General features: G+C 42.4%; 1 protein-coding gene across 1 annotated transcript in view; it reads left to right on the forward strand.

Annotated features, from left to right (window-relative positions):
- The window catches only part of CAB39L (calcium binding protein 39-like), a 37,617-nt gene extending 12,757 nt beyond the window's left edge, over positions 1-24,860 (forward strand). The window contains exons 3-8 of the mRNA XM_010015531.1: positions 4,843-4,961; positions 10,713-10,881; positions 14,457-14,516; positions 16,036-16,101; positions 16,790-16,933; positions 24,140-24,860. Coding sequence (XP_010013833.1) covers positions 4,843-4,961; positions 10,713-10,881; positions 14,457-14,516; positions 16,036-16,101; positions 16,790-16,933; positions 24,140-24,319 — 738 coding nt within the window. The 3' untranslated portion in view covers positions 24,320-24,860. The remainder of the gene's footprint in view (positions 1-4,842; positions 4,962-10,712; positions 10,882-14,456; positions 14,517-16,035; positions 16,102-16,789; positions 16,934-24,139) is intronic.
- The last annotated feature ends 1,286 nt before the right edge of the window (positions 24,861-26,146 follow it).

The raw sequence follows: 26,146 nt of genomic DNA on the forward strand, positions 1-26,146 counted from the left end.
CAGTTTAGTTGAGAGGAAGGAAGGTGAAAAAAGTGTTAAAAACAGATGACAAGGTAAATTGGGTTGTCCCCACTTAATGATTTGGATTAAAAGAAAAAGGAATATGGCTTTTTTTGACAGCAGAAATATTAATATGAATATGTATGTGTATATACATTACTTAATTTCATGTAGTTATATAAAAAATTATACATTCCATAGAACTCCTTGCCAGTTTTCTTGTTAAAGGAAAAACATTGTAGACAACTACAAAGACCACTGAACTTGCTTATAAAATTGTGGTAGAAAATATTGCAGTGATTCAGGATAATTATAAACCCTTTTAACTGACCTTTGACTGGTAGGACTGGGAAGAAACTTTGTCACTGGCAGGTCATTACAGTGTTCCTGTGGTCTATGGTCAGCTGGGGTAGCAGTCCACAGGGACTGCTGTTATGAGTCCCATGATTTCTGTGTTTCCTGGATGCTGGTGAATTGTCACAAGTGTCCCAGCATTTCTGAACACTGAGAAATCCCCAGCTCCCAGGAACCAAACCTTCACTGCTGAGGTCTGAAGCAGGAGCAGTACCCAATGTATAGTGCATGGCAGCTGCTGAATTGAAAAATCAGTTCCCTGCTGATGCTCTCAGAGCCATTTCTTGTGGGAGTTACTTGCTTGTGGAAGTTTTCTCCTATTATTGAAGCTATTCATTGTTTCTTTACTTTTCTTTCCATTTTTTTAAATGAATGAAAGGGGGAAATTATAGGAGATTTATGTTTTCTTTTTCCCTCTCTTCCTCCCATTCCCATTGAAGCCAGGATGCCCCATCCCTGACAGTGTTCAAGGCCAGGCTGGATGGGGCTTTGAGCAACCTGGTCTAGTGGAAGGTGTTGGAGGTCTAGGGGGTTGGAACTAGATGGTCTTTAAAGTCCCTTCCAGCCCAAACCATGCTATGATTCTATTTATTTGGTATTAATTTTTGGAAGTGGTGTTAGTGAAGGTCTCTCACTTTTCTTCAGGTCTTCAGTTCAGGAGTTGGATTTTTTTCATGCTAGAATTTATTGAGATCCTTTAATTTGTTTTCCCCTGTTACCCCTGGTTACTGGTAAATGTGTAATTACAAAACAACCACCCCGAACCCAGCAACCCCAAACCTTCAAAATCCAGTAATTTATTTATTTGTTTTTGAGAAAGAAGGAGAGGGGGGGGAGGAGAAGATACTGTTCGCAAATACACCACAGAAGGGAAACTACTGCATTCTTTTAGTTACATGACAGTCTGTATTGCTTTTGTCAGACAAAACATTCTGTATGGACATATTGAACCCACAGTCTTCGAATACCAGCACTGAATGAAATACCTAATGTGTTGCTGAATTACTGCTATTACAAGCAATTCTAATAACTTCTGTTGCAAAATAGATTTTTCCATGATACAAACTTTTCAATCATTTAGCAAAGCTGATGTACATATTTTTTGGCAAAACAGTAGAAACTAAATGCCATTGAACAGAGGACAGTAAAAGCATGTGCTTCTTTGTCTTAATATCCCCATGGACTTTTTCAGTGTACCAGCTTCTCTGCTTTCATCTTGTTATATTGGTGGCCACACTTGGTATTTAGGTTTCTTTATCAAACAAGAATTTCCTCACTTTAGAACATGCACATATTTTTTTTAAATCTGTATGTAATGGTAGAAAGCAAAATCATAGATTACTTGAAAATCTGATTTCTGACAGGAATGTTCATGTAGGTTACGTTGTTTTGCCATGACTCCCTGTCTCCTCGCCAACCCTGCTGCTCGCTTTGATCCCGGTTTTGCACAGCTGTACTTCCCTTTGAAGATGTGTCTTCAATGACCTCGTGAAACTTGATGGCTGTTTAGAGAAGTGAGACCAGAGTTAACGTCCACACTAAGAAAAAGGCACAAGCACAGACCTGAGTCCTGTCCCATTTGTGTTTCACCTGCCAGTACACTTACAGCATGTGGGGCTGGGGGCAGGTGTGCCTGTAGGGGAGACTTGCACACATCCATCACATGTCTGTAGAAGACACAGGTTTATTGCTTCTGCCACTCAAGAAACAAGATACGATTTTGGTGATGATATTGTGTCCTGGGTTCAGCTACAGCAGTCATTTTTCTCCTTCTTAGTAGCTGGTGCAGTGCTGTGTTTCTGACTTTCAGTCTGGGAACAATGCTGATAACACCGATGTTTTTAGTTGTTGCTCAGTAATGTTTACTCTGACCAAGGACTTTCTCAGTCTCATGCTTTGCCAGAGAGGAGGGGAAGCCAGGAGGAAGCAGAGACAGGACACCTGACCCAAACTGGCCAAAGGGGTATTCCATACCACAGCACGTCATGCCCAGTATAGAAACTGGGGGGAGTTACCCGGAAGGCCCAGATCGCTGCTCGGGTCGGGCTGGGTATCGGTCGGCGGGTGGTGAGCGGTTGTGTCCTTTTCCCTTGTTATTCCTCTTATCATTATTATTGGTAGCAGTAGTGGTTTGTATTATACCTTAGTTACTGGAGTGCTGTTATCTCAACCCGTGGGAGTTACATTCCTCTGATTCTCCTCCTCATCCCTCCAGGAGCGGGGGGAGGAAGAAGAGGGAGAGTGAGCGAGCGGCTGCGTGGTTCCGAGTTACCGACTGGGCTTGAATCATGACAGTTCTTTGTGAGGCGAGATTGGGCATTTTCAGGGTGGTGTGGCCATAGGCCACATGCAGCACTGCACCAGCTACTAAGAAGGACTAAAATATGACTGCTACAGCTGAACCCAGGACATACTGTTATGAAGCACTAATGCTGGGTTTGGGCAGGAGCTCAGAATCAAGGCCAGACTGGATTTTTTGAAATTTAAAAGATGGAATTTATTGTTGAACTTTGAAGAATGGAGGGAAGTGGGCATACAGAAAAGGTCAACTAAAGAAATAGGTGTTGCTAACTGTGTGTAAGCCTAAAGGTTCACAAGTTGTAAAGCTACTGAAAGAGGCAGGAAATAGCCACAAGCTCAGGACTGGTGACATTAAAAGCTTTCCCTTACTTTCTCTTGAAACATGAGCTAAATTATGGTATAGGTATAGTGAAATTTGTTATTTATATAATGACATCCTTTGCAGATTTTTTGTTCTTGTCTAGCCACTTTATCTCCACGATGCCTTATCTTGTGCTTTAGTAGCCATATGTATTTCATTATAAGGCAAAATTGAATTACAGATCCAAGTAAGAAGTGATGTAGAAGTATTTCTACAATCTTTATAGATGTCTGGTGTTGAGAGAAATCTGCCTTGGTTCCATCCTATCTGCCTCCATCCCCTCCAGAAGAACCCAGAGAGACCAACTTCTCTGGCTTTCACCATTGCTGGTCTCTAGAAAACTTTGTATAATTGCACATATACATATATATATCTGCACACATATCCTCTCTGAGATGTATAAAGAGATTATAGAATCACAGAATGGTTTGGGTTGGAAGGGACCTGGAAGATCATCTAGTTCCAATCCCCCTGCCTCTGCTATTGCACAGAATACTGCAGTGCACCTAGTATTAAGTAACTGATATAAAACTTGGCATAGCAGAGAGGATCACTTAATTTCTGGCCATTTTCACCTCACCCTTTCAATAGCTCTTCTCTGGATCAGTTTTGTCTTGGAGTAACTGCTGAAGCCACTGGGGATCACAAGATTCCAGACATATGTTATGGGTGTTGTAAAGATAGGGGAGAATGGGATGACATTATAAAGAATTAACCTAATTAAGAGAATGTCCAAGGGTCTGAAGTGTTGCAGACAAAGGCAGATGGACTGGCCTGCTCTGACTTGATTGTCCTATTTAATTTCTTGTGTCCCCATGTCTCTGAGCCAGCTGGGTTGTAATGAGTAGGAAAGTAGAATATTTTGTGTTTCTCAGCAGTGATTTGTTTATAGAGGTGAAACCTGGGAATTTCCCTCTGTGTGAAACTATCTGCTCCTTGGCTTCAAACATTCGATAAGTTCTTTGCCATGGAATGTTTGTCCTCTTGAGGCAGATCGATGATCATGTACAAATTGTAAGTAACCTTTTGCTTTAGCTTGTCCTGCGCATAGTGACCTGCTGTTGACTCAGTGCCTTGGTTACTGGTCATTAGTGCAGTGGTCTTCCCCTCCCTGAATTTCATACATCAATTTGTCTCCTGTGGCTATGGGAGAAAGCAGCGGGGGAGGAGGAGGACTTCTCATGCAAGATGTATTGGCAAACTCTGTGGCTGAATAGAACATAATTTGGAAAGACCTTCTGAAAAGCTGTTTGCACAGGAAAGCATTTGAAGGCAAAACATGATTGTGTAGATACATGTATTCAGGAGAAAATTATGACAAAGTGAAGGATCTTAGTTGTGACTAAAGCAGAGACATGTATGTGACACAGCTGTTTTATCAGTAGTAATTATTTTATTTTTCATAGTGAAATAGTGGGCACAGCTTTAAATTTAACCCTGTAACCCTCAAATTTGGGAGCTACAGGAGCAATAGTACACACCACAAAAGCATGTTTGGCTCGAGTTAGTAGCTTGCTTTTTTGGTACTTTAATGTTGCTATTTAAGATAGCCAGGGACTTGTTTGACAGAAAAAGGAGGATGCATATCTTCATTTAGAAAAAGAAAAGTGTAAATGGGAGTGGGGGGATCAGTAGGCTTCAGAGCCACCCCAACAGAGGAAGCCTTCCTATGGCGTTAAACAGCAAGTATGAGGTGGAGAGCCCCCCCCCAAAAAGAGACTGACTTGTTTCGTTTTCAATTTCATTTCTACTTTAAATAGAGGCTATAGTAAATGGTTATTTGTTTATGGTTTTCCAGTTGAAGATATATTTTGCTTCTTTAACAGGGCAAAAAGGACGTTTCCCAGATATTTAACAACATCTTGAGAAGACAAATTGGCACACGCAGCCCTACTGTGGAATACATTAGTGCCCATCCACATATCCTATTCATGCTTCTAAAAGGGTGGGTGCTTTAATTTGATTTTCATTAAACAGCATTGCCTGGAACATGCTGGCACTGCAGCTGATCTACTTTGTCACTTTTACTTAACAAAAAAAAAAAAAAGAGATGTTGTCCTAGATCTCTTATTTTGTTTCATATTGACTTTCTTTCTACTTAACTGTATACTTTTAATGACTGGATTATTTTATTTGGCCGTTACTTCTTCACCAAACTTCATGTTGGAATAATTATGTGCTGATTGTTTTTGACTGCTTCCCACATGATTGTACTTCAGTTCTTGCCCTAAACTCTTCTGTAGCATTGTTGATGACTGCTGAATTTCATTTAGACCTTTTAGCATTGCAGGAGTGACTTAGAGCGGTGTCTGTAAATAGCTGGAGTCAAACTGGACCACTATGTGGTAGAACAGAGGGAAGCAAAAATGCATGAAAAGAATAGTTGTGTCTGGGGAACAGGCTTCTCCAGCCCTTCTAGCCACATGTGAACTTCAACTTTAAATTAGTTCTGTAATGAACTCCACAGCTTTCAGCATTAAATATTTTGTGTGTGTGTGTTTTAACCTTTGAGGGAGTCAGTGCTCAGCTGTAACCTGGTGGTTCCCAAGGTAAGTTGGGCAAGGAGGGGCATAGACTGTTGTGTGTGGAGGACATCAGCTGTACTTGTATTCAGGAGTGTCCAAGCATTGGCCTAAAACTCCTGAGGTTTCTGTTCCCTTTACTTTTGATTAAAAGCACCTTCCATTCAGTGAGAAGCTTTGCTATTCCAACCCTAGAAGTCTACTGTTTTCTGCTCCATTTTCTTTTGCCTTTAGGATTTTGGTTGGGATTTTTTCCCAAAATAAATGAGAGTACATGTGATTGGGATTAAATAACTGATGTAGAAATAAGTTCATTTATTAGCTGATCAGTATGAAACAACATGGACTCATAATATTTGTATGGTCACACTAGTAACAGCATATCAAAAAGATGATCTAAGCCTCTTAACCTAATGCTTCTTAAGAGAATGATTTTCTCTTGCTTTTCTTGCTCTTGAGGTTGAAGATATTCATGTTTACCATTTGCTCCACTGCCAGAGTTAGGAAACTACTTAATCACCATCTGAGGTTTGTGCATGATGAAGTTACAGCCCCAAGGGCAAAATTCCTTTCAGCCAGCCTCTCCCAGGGGCAGACCTGAGCCAGGAGAGGGATAGGCACAGGAATCCTCTAAAATAGTTATTTCCTTCAGAACTGGTCACATTCCAGCACAGCTGAATAGGGAAAAAAGGTAATGGAGGGAACCTGTCAGTACCAGGGATTTCAAGAACTGTGAGCTTGTGGTTGAATGTTGTGGCAAAGCTCTTGGTTGCTGCGACAGGAGGTGTGGACCTGCTGCCTTCCTCACAGGTAGGGCAGTGGAGAGCTCAGGCAGATGAATGGGCTGAGCTGGGCCTTGCTGTTATAAATGTAGTGATTTAGCTTTAATTTTGAAATTCTTTATTTGTTTTGTGTTACTAATTGCCAGCTTCCTCAGAGAGGAAACCACTCTGCTAGTTAAATGGGTTCTGGTTTCATTTGTTCATTAAAATTCACCATTTATATAAACCTCAAACTAGTAGTCTCAGGACAATGATGCTAATTCTCTCTGTCTTCATTCAGTTGTATAACTGTTTTCAATTTCATAGATACAGTCATTTTTTTCCCTTTTCTCTGTCTTTGCTGTTTCAATTTTTCACTCATTTTGTTTTTGCACATTGGGGGTGTATCGCTACCATATGTCTGGGCTTTATTTAAAGCTAAAAAATATTTTTGGATCATGTCCCAGATCTTCTTTGGCATCTGTAAGAACCAAGAATATTAAGATGATAGTAAAGATGTTATGCTCTGCATATGTGCTGCTGACAGACATTTTGCTGTAGGTGACCTGAGCCACTGGAAGTATGTAAGTGGCATCACTTGGGTGCTCTTCTGGAGACTCCTGCTGCGTTGAGCAGCATGTCCATGTTAGTTTGGTCCTCGGGCTCCTTGTTAATGATTTCTTGGCTTTCTGCAGCACTGCACTGTACCAGAATTGTCATTTCTGGAGTTTCGTTAGAAAGTGCTGTTGAATTAATGAGTAGTAGTCCAGAAAACAGACCTAAACAGCTCTGATGGTACCTAAGCAGCTGCTGTAGAACAGTGTAATGATGTCAAACGTGATGCTGCCTTACCTGCCTGTGTCCTGCTGCTGGGACTCTCAATAAATGGTACTTAAAACATGTACCTACAGCAAGGGTAGGGCCCTGAACACACAGCCTGCTGCATGCATGCAGCATGCAGTGCTTGTATGCAGTCAGCTATGAGACTGGGAAACCCACACTTCATGATAGGCACCACCTCTTGAAAATGTGACTTGAGGACACATTTTCATGTATATTTAATGCTAGATGAAATATGTGAAATTGGAATCTTCTTGAAGGAAAGGGAAGTGGATTTGGCTGCCTTGTACCATTCAGTGTTAACGACACACAAGAAATCTGGAGAGGGGCTTTTTACGAGAGCATGCAGTGACAGGACAAGGGGGAATGGTTTTAAGCTGAAACGGGATAGATTTAGATTAGGAAGAAATTCTTCCCTGTGAGGGTGGGGAGGTGCTGGCACAGGTTGCCCACAGAAGCCGTGGCTGCCCCATCCCTGGCAGTGTTCAAGGCCAGGTTGGATGGGGCTTGGAGCAACCTGGTCTGGTGGAAGGTGCCCCTACCCATGGCAGGGGGTTGGAACTGGATGGTCTTTAAGGTCCCTTCCAACCCAAACCATTCTGTGATTCTGTGATGATTCTATGATGTTACCCGGAGAGAAAAAAAAAAGCTATTTCTACCATGACAATAAAAGAAAGAACACGGGAGTATTGCAAAAGCTTGTCATTGTTCTACTTCTATTGCATGCAAAATTTCCTCTGACAGTCAATTTCCAACAGCATCAACAAAAGGTTGCTTTTTTGTTGCATAATGTGAGCTCTGTTGACTGGGAAGGATCCTGAATCAGAGCTCCCGCCCAGTGTTTCCTGCCTAATACTCCAGCGGCACTGCCAGCTTCAGATAACTGACTGTTCTTAGCTTTCAGACTTCATTTTACTTGCTGGCTACTTCCTTCCAGCTTCTCAGCTTCAGAAAAACATACAGCACATAGTTCACTACTTTTTTATTTTTTTTACTTCTTTTTGGTAGGTTAATTTACCTTCCTGCTGTACGAGGACTTGCTTTAATAGTACCTTATTTTCTGTGTGTGCAGGGTTTGTGTATGAGTAGGATTTCAGATGGAGACAGTGATTGGTGTATAGAGAGTACTTTCTAGATTTGGGCCATTTTTTTTTTCTTTGGTGTCAGCATGTTGCATTAGCCCAGAAATAACTTGGGTCCTTTGTATTTTAAAATACTTTCTCTCTAGTACAGTGGCTGTAAAGGACTTGAAGTTTGTGGCACTTGCATTGTTTCTCACAAGTGATAGATTTATAAGCTCCTTTGTGAATATATATCATGCCATATGCTATTTTTAATGTATTTAGTCACTGTCCTGATCTGTTCTGTGATGACCTCTTCGTACCATAGTGCAGTTAAAGCTTTAATGGTATGTTGGCTGAAGTTGCAGAAATGCCCTTGAGTTTATCTGAGGATAAACTCAGGCTATAGAAGTTAGTGTAAAACTGGCTTAGAATATAGCTATTTGTCAAAACCTTGTGTCTCCCAGGCCTGATGCCTTCCAGATCTCCTGCCTGTGCTCCTTACCTTGTGCCATCTTCTGCACTAGCCATGCAAGTATGATTCCCTTTGTACAGAGGTACATCTCTGCTCTGTCTTGCCTCTTTCAGCCTCCACAATAAGAGTTTTGAAATCTTTCAAGTCCATTATTTCTTTTTCTGATTGTCCTCAGTAGTCAGTAAGTGGGGGGTTTCCTCAGGTTGTAAGGTCATCTGAACAGAGAGCTCCTCAATATTTTCTTCTGCTTTGGGAATATGTCAGCATAGAGCACTAATTGCTCATGAACAGTGATTTTGGAATATATTTCAATCATTCCTGCCTGGTGGCTTCGGATGTAAGTGTGGGTGCAGAGAACATGCTAGTTATGACTGGGCAGCTTGTAAACTTCTTCCAGGCATATTCCAGGAGCCAAACCCAACTTCCCTCGCTTATGTGAACAGCCAAAGGTCCATAACCCACTTCCAGATAATGGAGCATTTGACTAAAAATGATTCTGTTGATACTGTTTTAAGAAGTTATTGTGCTGGAAACAATGCAGTATGCTTTTATTCCAATCAAAATATTCCTTAGCCAACTATTAAATATTTTCCTGGCTGCACTCCTAGGAGCAACTCCTCCTCTTTTTCCTTGAAAATTGGTATTCCTGTTGATGGAGTTGAGGAGAGGTATGCCTCAACGGGAAACATCAGCAAATTTCCGTTGTCTGAAGAGTTACAAATTCACGTTTGCAAATGTTTCCCAAAAGGAAACAAACAGGGGCTTGAGTGCCTGCATTTCCTTGAGGGTGGGAAGTTTCATTTGCCTGTTTGGAATAGTAGTTCATTTTTCATTAAGCCAACTATTGTTGACATCAGGTTGGAGTATGCAGCTCTGGTATGCTTGCAAAACACTACCATTCTTTTACATTGCAAGCTGGTGGTAAAATTGAGGGCCCACTCACTTACAGCACAGATGGCATTTTGTGTTTTTCTTCTTCTTTTTTTCTCTTTTGGACTACTGATAGGAATTAATTGTGCAAAGGAAAAATGATGCTGATAAGCTTCGGGTGATAATACACAGTTCTGATATAGTATAACCAGTTTATTGAAACAGAGTGTGCTTTCTGTCCCCTTGGACTTCACCGCTTTCACATGACTAAAGATTGCTGGAAGAAGTTCATTCTAAGTCCTTTCTTATTGGTGGATTTCATCCTTTTTTAAAAAACTATTATTTTTTTAATTATGTTTCTAACAGTTTTGTTTCAGATTAATTTCAGCATTAAAGAAATCAGGACTTCATAGAAACAGAAGATGATCTGAATTGCCTCCCCCTCTATCTCTCTCTCCAAGATGGAGAAGTGTACTGGCTCCTGGCTATTGCAATGTCTGTGCCATAACAGAATTGTAACTTGAGGAATGAGTACTTGTATCCTGGACAAAGTCATAGCCTTTGCAGAGGAGGGATTGGACAGAATTCCTTAGGAACTTTAAAAAAAAAAAGATCTTCAGAGCTACAGAAAGTTTAATCCTGTGTAGACTGCCTGGATAAACTCCTTCCACCTTCCTCTTTAGGTATTAATATTCTAGAGCGACGTTCTCTAGAAGAGGAGTGGGAAGTGATGGATGGTCATGAGGTGTTACATTTTTCTTGGATAAACTGAGGGGCTCAGAATTAAATCTGAAAAGGGAGATTGTTATATTGTATGGGCTTTGTGTTCTCATAAACCTGAAAGGATGAAGCAGCTCTGCTGAAACGTTATGCACTCCCCATACTTCCACAGAGCGGAGGTGAAGTGCACATTTACACCAAAATGTGATTTGGCTCGGGAAGACAGAGGCTTGCAATGGAAAATGCTGGCAGCCTTATCTGCTCCTTAGCTTCGGGCTGAGGTCCTGAAGCTGGGTGCAGTGCTGTGGCTGTGAGCTGCCGCCCATGTGTTGTTTCCCCTCTGGTGCACGCATTCCCTGTGCTACAAAGTTCCCTCTTGCTAGAAAAGTGCCTGTTAATCTTTGTTCTTCTACATTTTGGTCTCTTCTGTTTCTTTTCATTCTTCAGATATGAATCCCCAACTATTGCCTTACGCTGTGGAATTATGCTGAGAGAGTGTATCCGGCATGAACCCTTGGCCAAGATCATACTTTTTTCGGAACAGTTTAGAGATTTTTTTAAATATGTGGAAATGTCAACATTTGATATAGCTTCTGATGCCTTTGCTACATTCAAGGTAAATTCTTTGATACCTGCCTCATAGTGTTAGTGTCAAAAATGGCACTCCATCAGTAGTCATCACTGAATGTTGTGTTGCCTTTAAACTGGGTGGCTTTTTAATTGTTCAGTAAAGGATACAATTCCTGACAGTGATCAAGTCAGCAAAGAATCTTTAATTCAATACAGATTCACATTTCACTAATGTTCTTCATCTTGACAATTAAAGGTGTTTAGTGCAACCATTTAAAACTCAAATTAATCATGTATTACATACAGTTCTTGTAAAATGCATGACCTTTTTCTCTCCCTACCTTCCCCCAGAGACAAAACCACTGCCCATCATGACCACAATCTATAAATAGAAGTAATCATTTAAAATTCACTTGTGAAATCCTTGTAAGTTTTGCTGTCCCATCTGAGATCAGCAGTCAAGTTTAGATTAATGCTATGCCTGTGGATTATTTTACAATGTATTCATGTGCTTACTTTTGTGATCCATGGTTCGGTGTAAGGACCATACTGCTACAAGCTGAGTAGGTGGAAACACTTGTGTGAGCCTGTGTTGTGCTGGAAATGAAGTTGGGTGAAGCCTGCCAATTTTCTTGGAGTTTGTATGTGACCATCATCATTCCAGCATGGTGCTAATACAATCTTTGAGCAAACTTGGGTGCTTAATGTACAAGGAAGATTAATTTATTTCTGAAAAATAATTTAAGAAAGCTGGGAAAATTCTTTCTAGGTAAAGACTCTTCTAAATATAGATGCAACTCCTTTTATCTGCTATCCTTGGGTTCCTTGCTGTCATAGAAACACATTGTTTAGTCCTTCTCAAAGCTAATTAGAAACACGATTTGATAGATCTTAGGAATAACTGTAAGGAATGTCATTGCTGAAATCCGGCCTTGGTTTTTACTAACCTACTGAATGGGGTAAAGATCTGCAGAATGGAGATAACATTGCATTCTTCAGTAATGAGGTGAGAAGAACCACCTTGTTCATTAAACAATAGCAACATCTTTCAGTTATTTTAAGTTGTGCTGTTGTGGTGTTCATAGATGTAATGAAAGTGGAAGGAGCACAGAAACAGACAAGTGCAGTGCAGGCCTGTATAAAAATGCAACATAACAGAGAGATTTAAATCTTTTGTCTCTGGCATTTTACCCTATGCTTGAAAAAGTATTTGTCTGTGGTCAGAAAAAATGCCCCTGGACTCTGTTCCCAGCCTGACGGAAGAGATTTGCATCCTTCCCCCAGGTCCTGCTTTGAGCAGGACAGCAGTGTGTGTTGGTGATGATGGACAGTCATCCAACCAGGAGGCAGGACTGGGACAAGAGTCAGTTAAGCTGTGGCAAGGACCACACACTGCTGCAACCCTCCCCCCAGAAGAGAGGGATTGGTGTCGTACATGGATCTACAGCTGCAGAACGAACTTCTGTCCGCTGTGAACCCAGTGTATTTTTAGCAGGATTTAAAAATAGGATTCTACATCCTCACGTGCACTGGGGAGAGGAGTATGAGGGCAGTTCATCCTCAGACATAGGTCAGAGATGGCCTTTTAAAATGCTTGGGGAAAAGCCTAAAACTGCCTTTTTTAAATAAAATTGCCTCTTAGCACCTGATACATGGTCAGTTCTGGAAATAGCCCAGCTCTCAGCTCACCTCCTATTTGTCTGTTACTCTGAATAGCTGGAACAGCAAGAAGTGGTGTACAAGTGATTGAATTGTCAAATATGGAGCTACCTCATTTCTAGTACTGTAAAAACAAGCGCTATTGTTACCCACAGAAGCTGTGGATGCCCCATCCCTGGCAGTGTTCAAGGCCAGGCTGGACGGGGCTTGGAGCAACCTGGTCTAGTGGAAGGTGTCCCTGCCCGTGGCAGGGGGTTGGAACTGGATGATCTTTAAGGTCCCTTCCAGTGCAAACCATTCTGTGACTGCTTGCTGGCTGATTACTGAGCTCATGTTTTGAGTTCTGTTGCCTCTCTGTTGTGTTTGTAGTGTTGCCATTGGGGTGTCTGGTTCAGAGCTGGAAGCCTCCCACCAGAGGAGGGCTTAAATTAAATGTGCATTAAAGTCTGAGGGTATTTATATTAGGGACATACTGGATTTTTTGATCATCTGGAGATGTACTTAATTAAATTCAGCCAGGTGCGCTGTGGAGAGGAAAAAGAGCTGTTAAAAATGCAGAGGAAAACAGCCTGTATTTAGAGATATATTTGGCTGTGGAAGGTACAAGCAGCAGTTTGGAAAGAGGGCTGATTGAATACTGCTGCTTTCCACTCTCTCCTGATTTTCTATGAAAAACTCATTTTGGTTCATATTCCATTTGTGCCCCCTATTGAAAACTGTTGTACTTGCCTCCAGAGTGCCCTGCAAAAAAGCTCATGAATCATGTTTGTTGCACTCAGTCTTTTAAACTGCTATCGCTGCAGTCCTCCTACATGAAGGAATGTATTAAAAGCATGTACTGGATTTTATAGCACTCCACTTTCCTCTTATAATTGACAGTAAAAATAAATTAAAGGATTAGTATGTAAAGGATTTCTTTTATTAGTGGTGCTGTAGAGGATGTGTCTGTGCATCTCTTTCAGCTGCTCATCGGCTTCAGTGTCTGACTGCATAGGGAAACCAAGGAAAACTGATAAAAAAGATAGCAGAAACTGATTCACCAAAAAAACCAGTGACTTGAATGGAATTCATCAGGCATTTATTGTGATCACTGTTATGTTTTAAAAGAGGCAATAAGATAAAAATTAAACTTAAATGCTTCAAACTGGCCACTTCATTTTGTAGCTATTCATCCAGTAAAGAGGCTTGATTTCCTCTGGAGCTCAACACTTGCATCTCTGTCACTGAGCACCAGCATTCCTATTCTGTGGGAAAGGCTGCTTTAATTTAAATTTGAATTAGTTGGCCTTTTAGCATGGGAGATAGCCAATTCAGCTGTCTAAAAAGTCTGTTACTACTTGTATCAGGAAACCCACCAGTGGGCAGAAAAAAGAGCTGCAGATGGGATTCATCCCACCTGCCTGAAAACCCTTTCTGGGGAGGGAGAGCCTGGTTGGCTAGCTTAGATTAGTGCCCCATTTTTAGGATTTAAATAACTAAATGGATTTATACAGTAGTTGAATTTGAGTCTTCCCTGTTGTATTCTTGGAGATGAGCAATAGCAGTTGATCCAGCTTAGCATAATTTCCAGCTACGGGATAGCATGTATCTATCAAAAAGCACTTTTGGCTTTGGGACCATAGCTGGTCCCTCCATGAAAGGTTAGTTTACTTTCTTCCTTTCCCCTACCCCAGTTTATTGTAAGTATTGTACTCAATGAGCATTGACCCTAAGAAAAGGTGGAAGGAAAAAGGAACATAAAGAAAATTATATTGATTCTGTTAGCATTAACTGAGTTCTCCTTAAAATCCTACTAAACACACAATGCAGTCTTAGTTTTAAATGCTTTCTGTCTATAGAAATCATGTTGTAAATATCTTTTAAAAGAGGACCTGGTAAAAAAAATGCTAACATAGATTTGAGAATCAAGGGACAATCAAATGAGCACACTCTCTCAGTTAACCTTTCTCTGTTCTTCCCCAGGACCTGTTGACACGACACAAATTGTTGGTAGCAGAATTTCTGGAACAAAATTATGATGCAGTAAGTATAAATGCTACAAGATTTTTTTCTGTTCATTCTTAGCTGGAAAAAGTGCCCTTTTAATAGCGGGGGGGTTCATGCCGCATGTAAAATAGTCACATAGGACAGCAGAACTAAACACTGTGTTTACTGAAGCAGAATCCTCACAAGGCATTTGAAATACCCCCCTCTGCACACACCTGGGGACACGCACTAAGGTTTCAGGAGAACTAATAGTTTAAAAGCAAGTTTTATTCCTCTCTGCATGCTTCATTTCTCCTCATATGTAAATGGAACTGTAAACTTTGTATGTAAATAGGTCATGGGGAAAAATGTGCATGTTTTCAAACAGTTTTGTGATATTCCAGCACTGGTAGGGCTGTACTGGTGTTATTTATAATACTTTGGGACAGAGGAGAAGAGTTACTGGAAGAAGTTTTAGCATTACTGGAAGTGACAGGTACCTGAGTGGGGGACTGAGGTGTGACTGTGCCTTTTACCATCCTAAGGCAGTTAGCCTCTTGGTTAGCTGCCAATTTTCACTTTGATTTTTTGCCTCAGTTTTGAACCAAATGTAGGTCAGAAAAATTCCACTGGAATCAACTAAAATTAGATTGATACGGATCATGCAATGATACCATGGGTTATGTTCTCATGTTACCTCAGTTATTCTTTATTTCATTGCCAAGGTGAAAGGGCCAAAGACTGTGTCTTTCATTCTGATTACCAGGAAGGTTAAATAAAGATCAGGCTTATTAGTGCTGAGTCACAAATGCAGTTTACCTGGAGCAAAATTAGTGTCTCTGCTAATCTTTCCTCTTAATACTGAAGCACTGCATTGGAACAGTCCCCATTCTGCATTTATTTAATGTTAAACTTTTTCAATATAAATTGTGGAAGGGAACGTATTTTTAGATGGTCTTGGATAGCAGCGCTGGGGTTTATTTTTCTTGTTTGGTAGATGGTTTGAACATATTGTAGCCTTCTCTCTCGGTGTTCTGGACCACAAGATCGCCTTGTCCCAGTCCTGCAAAGCCAGCATGTGCTCAGCTCCTGGTGACCCTCATTGAGCAAGCGGTTTTAATCAGTGGCACCTCACCAAAGGAGCTTTTGGCATATGCCAGTATGGGATGCACCATCACCTGTTTTGAGTTCACAGAGCAAGTCATGAATGCAATATGAGTAGACATTATGTGCTGGTCCCACATGTCCTGGCAGCAGATTCACCCTCCTGTAAGAGAAGGCTGTACAGGCACTGGCTTTACTTCTGTCCTAGCTGGCTCTCACCAGGTCGTGTTACATCCAGTGCATATGTGGTATCTCCCTCTGTGGTATTTGGAAGAGGAGTGTTCCTGGGCATTAATTCACTGCATGATAACCAGCCAAGGAAAAAGGCCATGAGAGCTGGGCCTGGCATGACAGCCACGTGTTAGATGGTGGCCAGTACTTCAGCCTCTGCTGCTGCTCTGGGGTGGGACAGACCAGAATGAGGCTGGTTGGACATGAATCAGATGCATTTTGTGTTTTCTTGTTACTCTAGATCTTTGAGGATTATGAAAAACTCCTTCATTCTGAGAATTATGTAACAAAGAGACAATCTTTAAAGGTAAAGTCAAGTTTCTCAGCACTTCACTTCTGAATTTGAGCCCCATGTTATGCAGGATATCAAGATGCATGTATGCCAATGGAGCAGCCACGCACTCTCTAACAAAGAAAGAGATAAGTTCTTGGAGTGCTTTTCTTACAGTATGCAAGATCTCGCTGCGTCTTTTCTTTCCTGGATCTGTGGTGAAGCAGTGGGACATTTCTATGGAACAAGCACTCTCATTTCTCCTCTGACCTCAAATCTGCACTTTGGTTCAGAACATAGGTTAAAATGAACTTGAGAGTAATGTGGCAGTCTCTGTTTGTCTGGTGCTGCTTGCTGCTACAGCAACCACGCCTGACATGGCCTGCAGATGGGACCAGATAGATGTGTTAATGTAACTTTTGAATGAAATGAAGGTGTCTTTGTGGGACAGCTGCACTGCACTTGCTTTGATCCTAACTGTCTCTCACCAGCTTCTATTACACCCAGTCTACATATGGGATCCCTCTCTGTAGTATTTGGAAGATAAGCTTTACTGGGCAATAAGTAACTCACTACATAGTAACAAGTCTTGTTATTTTTTTTCTTTAAAGGTAGTGACATTGAAACCTCTTAGGCAAACATTAAAATATGTTGTTGCTTTCTTTGCATCCAGAAATAAAGTGGTGAGCCTAAAACACCGTTCTGTTTTTAATTGTGTCTATAGTTGCTGGGTGAATTGATTCTGGACCGACACAACTTCGCCATCATGACAAAATACATCAGCAAACCAGAAAATCTGAAGCTGATGATGAACTTGCTGCGAGATAAAAGTCCCAACATCCAGTTTGAAGCATTCCATGTGTTCAAGGTGAGCTGCAGAGGTGGCAGACTTTCCCTTCTCCTCATAAAAGTGTCTTTCAAGGTGGGCAAGAGAGAGCCTAGAGAAAACTATGGCAAAGCTTGGGGTTTACAGTAACTTTCAGCATTTGAGAATGTCTTCACTGGAAACCTTTCTATCACTCAGCCACTGATTTCTGTTTGTGAGATCAAAGCAGCATCGTTTTGGTTTGGGCTGAGGGTATTCAGGCAAGTAACAATGAGGTGGATGCTACAGGTAACAAAATACACAGCTTCTAGGTAGTATCCAGGGTACCTTCCCCCAGTTCTTAGCTCATTTTATCTGGGCAAAGATTAAAAACCAAAGTCTTATAGCTCTCCATTAAGACTAAAAGTGCTGTGCATCAGTGGGAACACAATTTGCTTTCAAAGGTATTAAAAAGATTTGGTAAATCTGAGCTTGAAATGAGATTAATCCTTCCGTCCTTTTGCAGTGATCATTAATGCAGTCTCAACCAACCACCAGGCCCAACCAGTGTCCTTTTTTTTATGATGATTCATGTTAATAAGTGAAAAGTTTACCATTTTCCCATCAAAAAAGTTCTCTGCTCTGGGACACAGGGTGAGTTGGATTGTTATCATGCAAAACTACCTTTAATTTGGAATGAACATTAGTTTCAGACTATGTAAATGGAGTTGTTAATGATTTTCAGTGGAGGAATATTAAGCCTGTAAGGATATCCTTCCCCAAGATGGTTAAGAAAGATACCAGATCCCACCAAAAGGCATGCTGTTGGAAAAAGGTTATATCACCCTGCACAAATTCAGGGTGACTTGTTTTGTACTTCTGCCGTTTCTGATTTGGAAAAAAGCTTCCAGATCTTCAGTGTGAAGGCTTAGAGGACGTGCAGCTTCTCCAAAAAGCTTTTAGTTTCCAAAAAAACAAGCTTCAAGGAGGATTAAAAAACCAAAATCCCTTCCTGAAATAAGCGGCTTGGTAAGCCGTTCCCTTGCTGACTTCCTCCATAGTCAGCTGAAGGACTGTAACTTCTACTCCTCCTTCTTATCAGGAGGTATGTGGCTCCAAGATAAGTGAGAAGTCAGGCTCCAAACACTTGCAGCCTTTGAGATGCCTATGAAGGAAAGAGATCAGAGGATTGGGCTCTTGAAGCCACTCTATGAATAAATGCCAGATTTTTATGTATGAAACACATGAGTTGCTATTCCTGAACTAATGATAGGCCTTGGGAACAGCTGATTTTGCTTAGTTTAAGAGGCATTTGAAAGGATTTGGAATAACTTGAAAGGACTCCAGTGTGCAACCATGTCATGCATTGCTTTTGCTCCCACTCTGACTTCCCATTCCTCCCTTCCTATCCTTTTCCAGTATGTTGTGTCCCATTTCCAGTTAGAGTGGAGATATTGTAGACTCAGCCTTGCTTGACCACTTGACATTGCTACTATGGGAATATAATGCTGAGGCCTTGGGGTGCCCAGCAAAACCAACAGTGTGTGGTGGTAATGTGTCTCTTCAGTTCAAAGAGCCAGATCTGTCCTGGCTCCAGGGATATTTTTGGGGTTTCCCAGTAGTACCCATCAGCAGCATTTAAGCAGTGCCATGACACTCCGCATGCAACCTCACATGCATAGTGCTTGCTGTGGGGAGGTTGCAGGCTCAGGTCAGAGGCAAATCAGCTGAAAATTGCTCATTTATAACTACCAGCAGCACACTAGAGTAACTCTAGAGGTGCAGCAGAGCTCCCCTTTGGGGTCCTCACTGAGGATCTGGGTTAGCTGGATGTAGCATTCAGCTTCTCCCCAGAGAGCAGAGTAGTTACAGGGCATGTTATAGACAACTGCGTTGTGAATTAGTTTTGTAGAGCATGTTAGAGAAGGTAGTTTTCCTCTGATTTCACTTCTTAAATTGAATTCTAACTCCTTGAGAACTACTAAAGGAAATCCTTAAATATTTAAGAGAACGGAAGAAAACACTTCTGGTTGGCTGTGCCCTGCTCTGCAGTGTCCCTGCCTCCTGTTTCTGGGTTAGTGTCTCTCAGGCCGCTGCTCTTGTCAGCTGTAATAATTCCATGCTAATGTAACTGGGGGAGGAATCTTGCCTTCAGCTTTTAATCTCATAAATTTTAAACTGTGCCTGCCTTTTAAAATTGTGCTTGCAAAGTACCTGTGCAGTGCTGGTTGGAATTACAGTAGACTGACCGCAGAGATTTGAAATTAGAGGTCTGCTGAGAAGTGGATACTTGCTGCTCTGTCTGAGCTGCCAAAAGATTTGGGTTTAAATTACCTGATTTAGATGTTTCACCAGTTAGACACAGCTGAAATGAAAAAGGGCTTGTTTTGTAAGCATCCAGATTCCAACACTCCCATGCCCCAGTTGACCCCCCCTGAAAAAGGCATGTAGTTCTCACCTGAGGCAATTTCCAATTATTAAAGATTCAAAAGTGTAAGCTAGAGATGAAAACAACGAGCACTCTCTAGTGCAGGAGTATTTTTCAGGAACATTTTATGACTAAAAATGCCATTAATCCTTAAGCTCTGAGGATATTTTACTTATCCAGGATGCTTTGGGTGGGAAATTGAAGACAGAGAGTCCACTTGCAGTGTCTCCTTCTGTTCTCCACTGAGGAGATACTTGATCTTCCTCCTAGCTCCAGCTCCTTCTCTTCCTTTCGCCTGAGCAAAATGGAGCTTTTGCCTTGCGGCACCACCCTAAAGGCCTGTGGCTGCTTTGTAAAGCTGGATGTCCCAGACAAAGTATGCATGAGGATTAGCCAGTGTTTAATCATCAGGAAAAGCTAATACACCTCACCCCTTTCCTCCTCCTCCATAAACAGTGCAGTGGGGTCACCGAGAGTTGTAGGCTTTTGCGAGTCACCAGTCTTGTCCGCATTGATTTCACTGGAGAGGTCTCAGTCTTGAGCATGCACGCTTTGAGGACTGAATATTGGGAAGGGCTCTCCAGTTCCTGTGATGGATTTGTGACAGTTATTACTGAAGCCTGCTATGAGTTTGCCTCCTGTATGGGAGACCAGATCTTTCAGACATATGTGAATGTGGTGCAGGCGTTCCCTTGACCTCACACATTTGCAGCTAAAGGCTAATCACAAGCTCTCTTGGCTTTCACGTAAACAATTAGATTATTTTGAGGAAAACCCCCTGTAGCAGTGAATTAGGATTATGCAACTTACTTGGTCTTATGCAGACATTTAGCAAGATACATTTTACTGTCTAAATCTAAAAATAGAATGGGTACACTGTGTTTTGTGACCTTAGTTTCATGTTTCCATTCTCTTCCATGCCCATTACAGAGCTACCTCCTGCAGCTTGCTCTGCAAATGGCCTTACTTAATTGGACCGTACTGACAGTTCCCTCTTGGTAGGAAGCTGGAACTATGTTTGGGGGATGTGTCCTCTGTGTTTCTTAGCTGGAGAGTTCAAAGGGCAAGCAGTGTTATGTGAAGCGTTGTGCTGTAAGTAGCATCAGCCATAAGGGCACTTCTGTGTGCAGTCTCCTGACACAGTAAGACTGCGTGTGACCCCAGAGTAAGTCTTAAAATACCCACTCCAGGGTATCCAACCTCTGTAATCACTTTTCCTCTGCTGTAGTCCCAGAGGGTGGTAGTGCCTGGTTATTAATTGTATGGAAACAAGGTCGGATTCCTAAACCAAGTGATGATGGCATTTGTTTGAAGAAATACAGTGTATGACTTTTAAAGGAGAAGAGAGCAACAGTCCCACTTTGGACAACTATTGAAGCTTCAGAGGTGATTTTGCTTCTAGCCCTTTTCAAATATTCACAAGGTGGAACTGTACTGAAGCAGCTATTTTTAGAGTTGGGATTTTAATGACAGTACTCTCTTTATACTGAGTCTCTGTCTTTCATCTGTCTGAACTAAGTGCTGAAGTACATCCAACCTTTCATGATAAAACCATAGGTGAAACAAAGTTCTCTGAAGTGTTTTAGCTTCAGTTAAACTTCATGTTAGTAAAAATGTCCCAGGTCGCGTTAATAATGATTCCTGTTTTCAGGGATTTATCTCTTCCTCTGTGATAATACAGAGTTCTGAATGAGGAGGGTTCTTTTCAAAGTGAAGTCTCATGGTGGTCCTGCTCCTGGGCTTTGTGAAGCTGATGAGTTGATACTGGCAGAATTGATTTTGTTTGCTTAACTGAAGTATTGAATAACATTTCAGGAATTTTTTGGCACTTTAGCATTGTCTCTTCACGAGTCCCTGTTGACACTGGGCAAGACTGGCAGTTGAGATGATCTTTGTTTGCATGTGCAGTTTTGACAGTTTTGCAAGGGGAAGATTCTAATCTATAAATAATAAAGCAGGAAGATAAACAGGATGCGATGTCTTGCATTAAACTAAATTCTTTAATTTTGCTGTAGTCGTACCAGTTGAGTGGCCTATGTGAAATGCTGGTATTTACTAGGTTTACCACTAAAACCTTCCGGTTCTCTCTGCAGACCAGGTAGCTTTTGCAAGAGGGATGATTTCAATTTCTTCATTTTGAGAGTCAGCCTTCACCTGTCTTTATAAGGAGGCCTAATGTTCATTGAAGGGAGCGTTAAGCACTTCAAGGTCAGGCCTTCTTTAGAGGATTCCATTTGCATTGTAATCAGACTGTTTCTGACAATGTTGATCCTGCCAGTGTACGTGGTGGTTTCCTCCTGGTCACAAGGGGGAAACTGGCTGAACTCCAAAATTAAAACCTTTTAATGAAGACCTGTAATGGTTACTTTCCTCATCCCTGCCTGCAGGCGTACGTACTGCTTTTCTCAAAGGGATTTTATCCAGACAACTGGGGACTTATCACAGTCTGAATCCTGAAAGTACCCAGCCTTCACCAGCTTGGTGACCTGCTGTAGGCCAGCACATGGGGAGCTGCATCATGGGGCTGCTTGAGCTGAGAGTAGGAACTACCACAGTGTCAGCCAAAGCCAAACATTCATACCCATGCAACGTCAAGATTTGTGTTCTGTAGATAAGGCACAGGCTGGAAAGCTGTAAAGTACATTCATCAGTGATTTACATCCCAAGCCCCTTTATTCCCCAGTCTAAGGGGAATCGATGCATCAATAGCAGGATGTCAAAGTTATTTGCAAAGGAGGGATATTGCTTTTGTAACAATCAGCTACTGACAGTCCATCAAGTGCAGTGAGAGCTGCGAACTGACTGTCTGACCCACTGATAGATGTGTCCCTGGTAAGATGCTACACTTTGAGTGCTTGGAGCATCATGCAGGAAAGCTGTTATTTTAGAGTGGCTGCTCTGAAGGGATCCTTGTGAGTTTGGGCTCTTTGTGCTACTTTTGAGAAGTTTTCAGTGTCAAGTAAACTTAAAAAGAAATCATTTGAGATTAGTAATCAGAGAAAGGTGATGTGGAGGCCTGTGCAATGACAGTGTGGACAACTGTGGATACTGTACTGTCACAGGGACCATGGACTGCCAGTAGATCAAGGAAAACTTTGGAAAAGACTCAGGGCCTGGGAGCGTTCACCCAGCATGGCAGAGGTTGCAGCTCCTTCCCCAGAGCAGAGGGAAAAGCACCTTGAAGCAGGGACTCCTAGGGGTGGCATCAGGAGGAGGGATCCAGAGGAGACAAAAGCATAGGCTCCTGCGGCATCAGGTTGCCAGGGTTTAGGGGTAGATGCATTACCTCACCTTTATGGAATAAAACAAAGTAAGTGTTTCAGCCCTGTCTGGGCAGAAGTACTTAGTGTGGCACTGTTGATGTCTGCTGAGCTCCGTTCCTTCCACACATTCCCCACATGTGGCATTTTCCATTCCATTTGTATAACATCCCCTAATTGGAGAGTGCGAAGCTTAACGATAGGTCCAGTCTGAATCCTGTCCCAGGCTTTACCAGGTGTTGTTTCTGGGGGCAAGTGGCTGTAACAGAGCCCCCAGGGATGGTGTGTGCATGTTCCTCATCATGTAACACAGCTCCTCCCTGTGCAGCTGGAGCTCGCCCAGGTTTTCATGTGGGCACAGTCTCCACAGAAATAAATGAACCTGCAGAAGAGCCCCATGTCTGGAGGCAGCAGCTCCAGGGCCGGGAGAGCAGTGGTGCCGCCTGTGCTGGGCTGGACAACATGCCATTCTGTACTGTCAGCAGATGTTTGTTTTCATTCTGGTTTGGAGAGGCTCAGAGGGAAACTGGCCATTTTCCAGTCCTGTCCATCCTTAATTTCTTTCAGTTGAGTAGAGAATAACTGGAGTTATTTATGTTGTTGCACAAGCACTGGGGTGGTGTTTTGTTGTCCAGCCATGGTAACCTCAGTGCGAGGCAGACGCGGGAGCCCCTCCTGCGGTGGCCAGGGATGTGCTGTGCCTGTTCCCATCACTGGCCCCACGTCCCAGCTGCCCCTCCCGCATCCCCGCAGCATCCTGAGGTCCCTGGGAAGATCTTGCCACTGCTGGCCTTTACAACTGGCCTCAAGTTTCCTATCGTCAGCCAGCACATAAGGCAGGGAAAACGTTAAAGGAACAGTGCCATGGCATAGGGGAAACCCTGTGGCTTTAGGTATTTGTGGAGGAAAAGTGAGAACATGGCTAGGTTTATCCCTAAAACACCACTGTTTGAGAAGATCAGTAAGCCCACAGTGCTGGGCTGTCTGCACCAGATGAGTATGTGTGTCTCGTGTCACCTCCCTGCCTTGCCACCCTCCTCTGCTTGGTGAGGGCAGCGAAGGCGCCAGGCACACCAAGGCTCTTCTGCTGCTGGAAATTTCCATGCTCCCATGAATGGATTAGGCAGAGGGAAGCAGAGCCTCTGACATACTTTTCCAAACCAAAACAAAGCTGGCAAGTCTAATTTTAGGCCTGGTTTAGTATGGAAATGATACCAATAATGACACAAAGCTTTTCCGTTCTGGTAATTAATTTCTGTGTATTTAAGTCTTGCCTGTGGAAGAGGCTGAGAATTGATGGCTCACTCTCAGCAGCTGCGTTTACAATCAAATGCTTTCATCAACAAAGAGCAAAATTAAGGGGAGGCAATAGCACATGCAGGCACAGCTTTGCTTCGATTTGCTGTTGAACCAACATGTTTGTAACTCCTCTCTCTCTGCCTTGGGAAAAGGTGTGTAGCAGCAGAGTATCTGCTTGCCAGCCTTCAGCTGACTTCTTAGGGCATAACTGACGGGGACATTGTGACTGATGTTCCTCTCTCTCTCCGAGTCTCACTGTGCCTGGTTTTGTTTGCATGTTAGGTTTTTGTGGCCAGTCCAAACAAAACACAGCCTATTGTGGAGATCCTGTTGAAAAACCAACCCAAGCTAATTGAGTTTCTGAGCAACTTCCAGAAAGAGAGGACGGATGATGAACAATTCACTGATGAGAAGAACTACCTGATTAAGCAAATCCGAGACTTGAAAAAGCCAACGGCATGAAGAACTCCTCTTGTTTTCCACCGTAGGCATTAATCTCATTTGTTAAGTTCCTCTGTGTCCCTTAAATGCCACAATTAGTGCTTGAGAAGGCACAGCAAGTGCCTGGTTTTTACTTTGTCTTTGTTCCTAGATGTCAAGAGGATAGGGGTTTTACATGAAAACTAAAAAAACCAAAAATCTAGAATAATATATTATTTTTAATCGAGACTATAATTATTTATGTCAGTTTAGAATCTTGCTGTAATAGAAGCTGGTTTGATGGATTTTCATTTGTGCTCAAGAAGAATGAACCTCTTTGCTTAACTTTACCAGCAAACTCAAGCTGTTGGTGTGTGCATGGAGTAGGTCTTCTGAGGACTGTAACGTTGTTCCTTTGCACCCATAATTGTGACTTTGTCCTAGTGCTGCACACACAAGACTGTGAAAGAGTATGTTTGTCTCTGGAGTTACCTGCACTTATAGATCGGGTTCTATAGTCAAAGCAGTGGTAGGTGAAAAAGCAGTAAAGGTCACGTTTTTGCTTCATTTTTTTGTGTTCTTTCATCTTTAAGGTTTTATTTTCCTTTAGATCAGAGGTTTTCTATTCAGTGCTGGGTGAAGACATCAGCCAGGCGAGCTGTTTCTGCCTGCCTCCCATCTTCCTGTATGCCATCTAGCTTGTGCTGTAGCACTGGCTCTCCCCTCAGCTCCCAAGCAGTCTGATGGTGAGCAGCCCCAGGTACGCGGTGCTGTCATGGAGCACCAGTGCAGGAGGCCATGTAGCACCAAAGGCCGCTTGTAGTCTGGCCTTTGCTGTCCTTGTTCACACCGATGTGAATTCAGGTTCTGCATTGAAGTTGTAGAAGATGAAACTGTTGCACTGTTAGTGTGTTAAGTTTAATAAGCTCTGTGGTCCAAACAGTGTTTCCCAGGTGTGTTTGAAGAGTTTTTTGGGGTCTTAAAATGAAAATGTTACACTGATGCTTTATTAGGAAGTGGACTTTGAGAGCAGGGAGTGGGAATTTCTTGACTTTTTCTGGACAGCCTAAGTTCTGAGTTTTCCTATTTGTTGTGAGACAGTTATTGAGCTAAAACTCTAGCTAATGCTTCAGATAGAAAGGTGACACTGAATTGTAAAAACAGAACAAGACCTTCTTGTTGTTTTATCTTGGGGTGACTGATACATTAATTTATGTGCTTTAGAAAAGGGATGAAACGGAACAGATTGTCAACTCATTTTTTTGGGATGTCAGATATGCACAAGAAATTTACATCTTAGTTGCCTGGAATTTTAAAAGAATAATAATATTTACAAGTTATTAAAGGCATGATTACTGATCACCTTAATTTCTGTCTCTGGTTTTTCTCCTCTTGCCTTTCTGGATAGCCAGACTGCACAGCGCTAAATTCATTCTCTCCTTTGCCAACCAGTTTCAGCAGATGGAGAGAGAGAGATGAGTGCTGCCTTCAGAGCTACAGCACTCTGCAAGCATCACATCTGCAGCCCTGGCTGGCAGGGGGCCTGCAACCCAGGCTGCAGTCCATCTTAGCCTGACTGCGGTCCTCCCCCAGCCCCTGGGCAGTGATCACTATCAGCGGGTTGATAAAGGGCCATCTCCAGAATCACAGTCCTCAGAGTAGTCATTTAAGTCTGATCCTCTGGGATTTGGAGCCTGAAAGTGAAGGGCGCTTGGCTGTGCTCTGAGCTCCTGGGGTGGGGCTGGCCTCCAGGGCCGGATTAACACGGAGACACGTGTACAATGGCCTCAGCCTCTGGAGTCACATGAGAACATCAGGCTTCCAGCCCGCACGTGGATAAAGCATCTGATGGTCTATTGTTGGGGAATT

The sequence above is a fragment of the Nestor notabilis genome, unplaced genomic scaffold (genome assembly GCF_000696875.1).
Source record: "Nestor notabilis isolate BGI_N333 unplaced genomic scaffold, ASM69687v1 scaffold11575, whole genome shotgun sequence".
Classification (NCBI taxonomy): Eukaryota; Metazoa; Chordata; class Aves; order Psittaciformes; family Psittacidae; genus Nestor; species Nestor notabilis.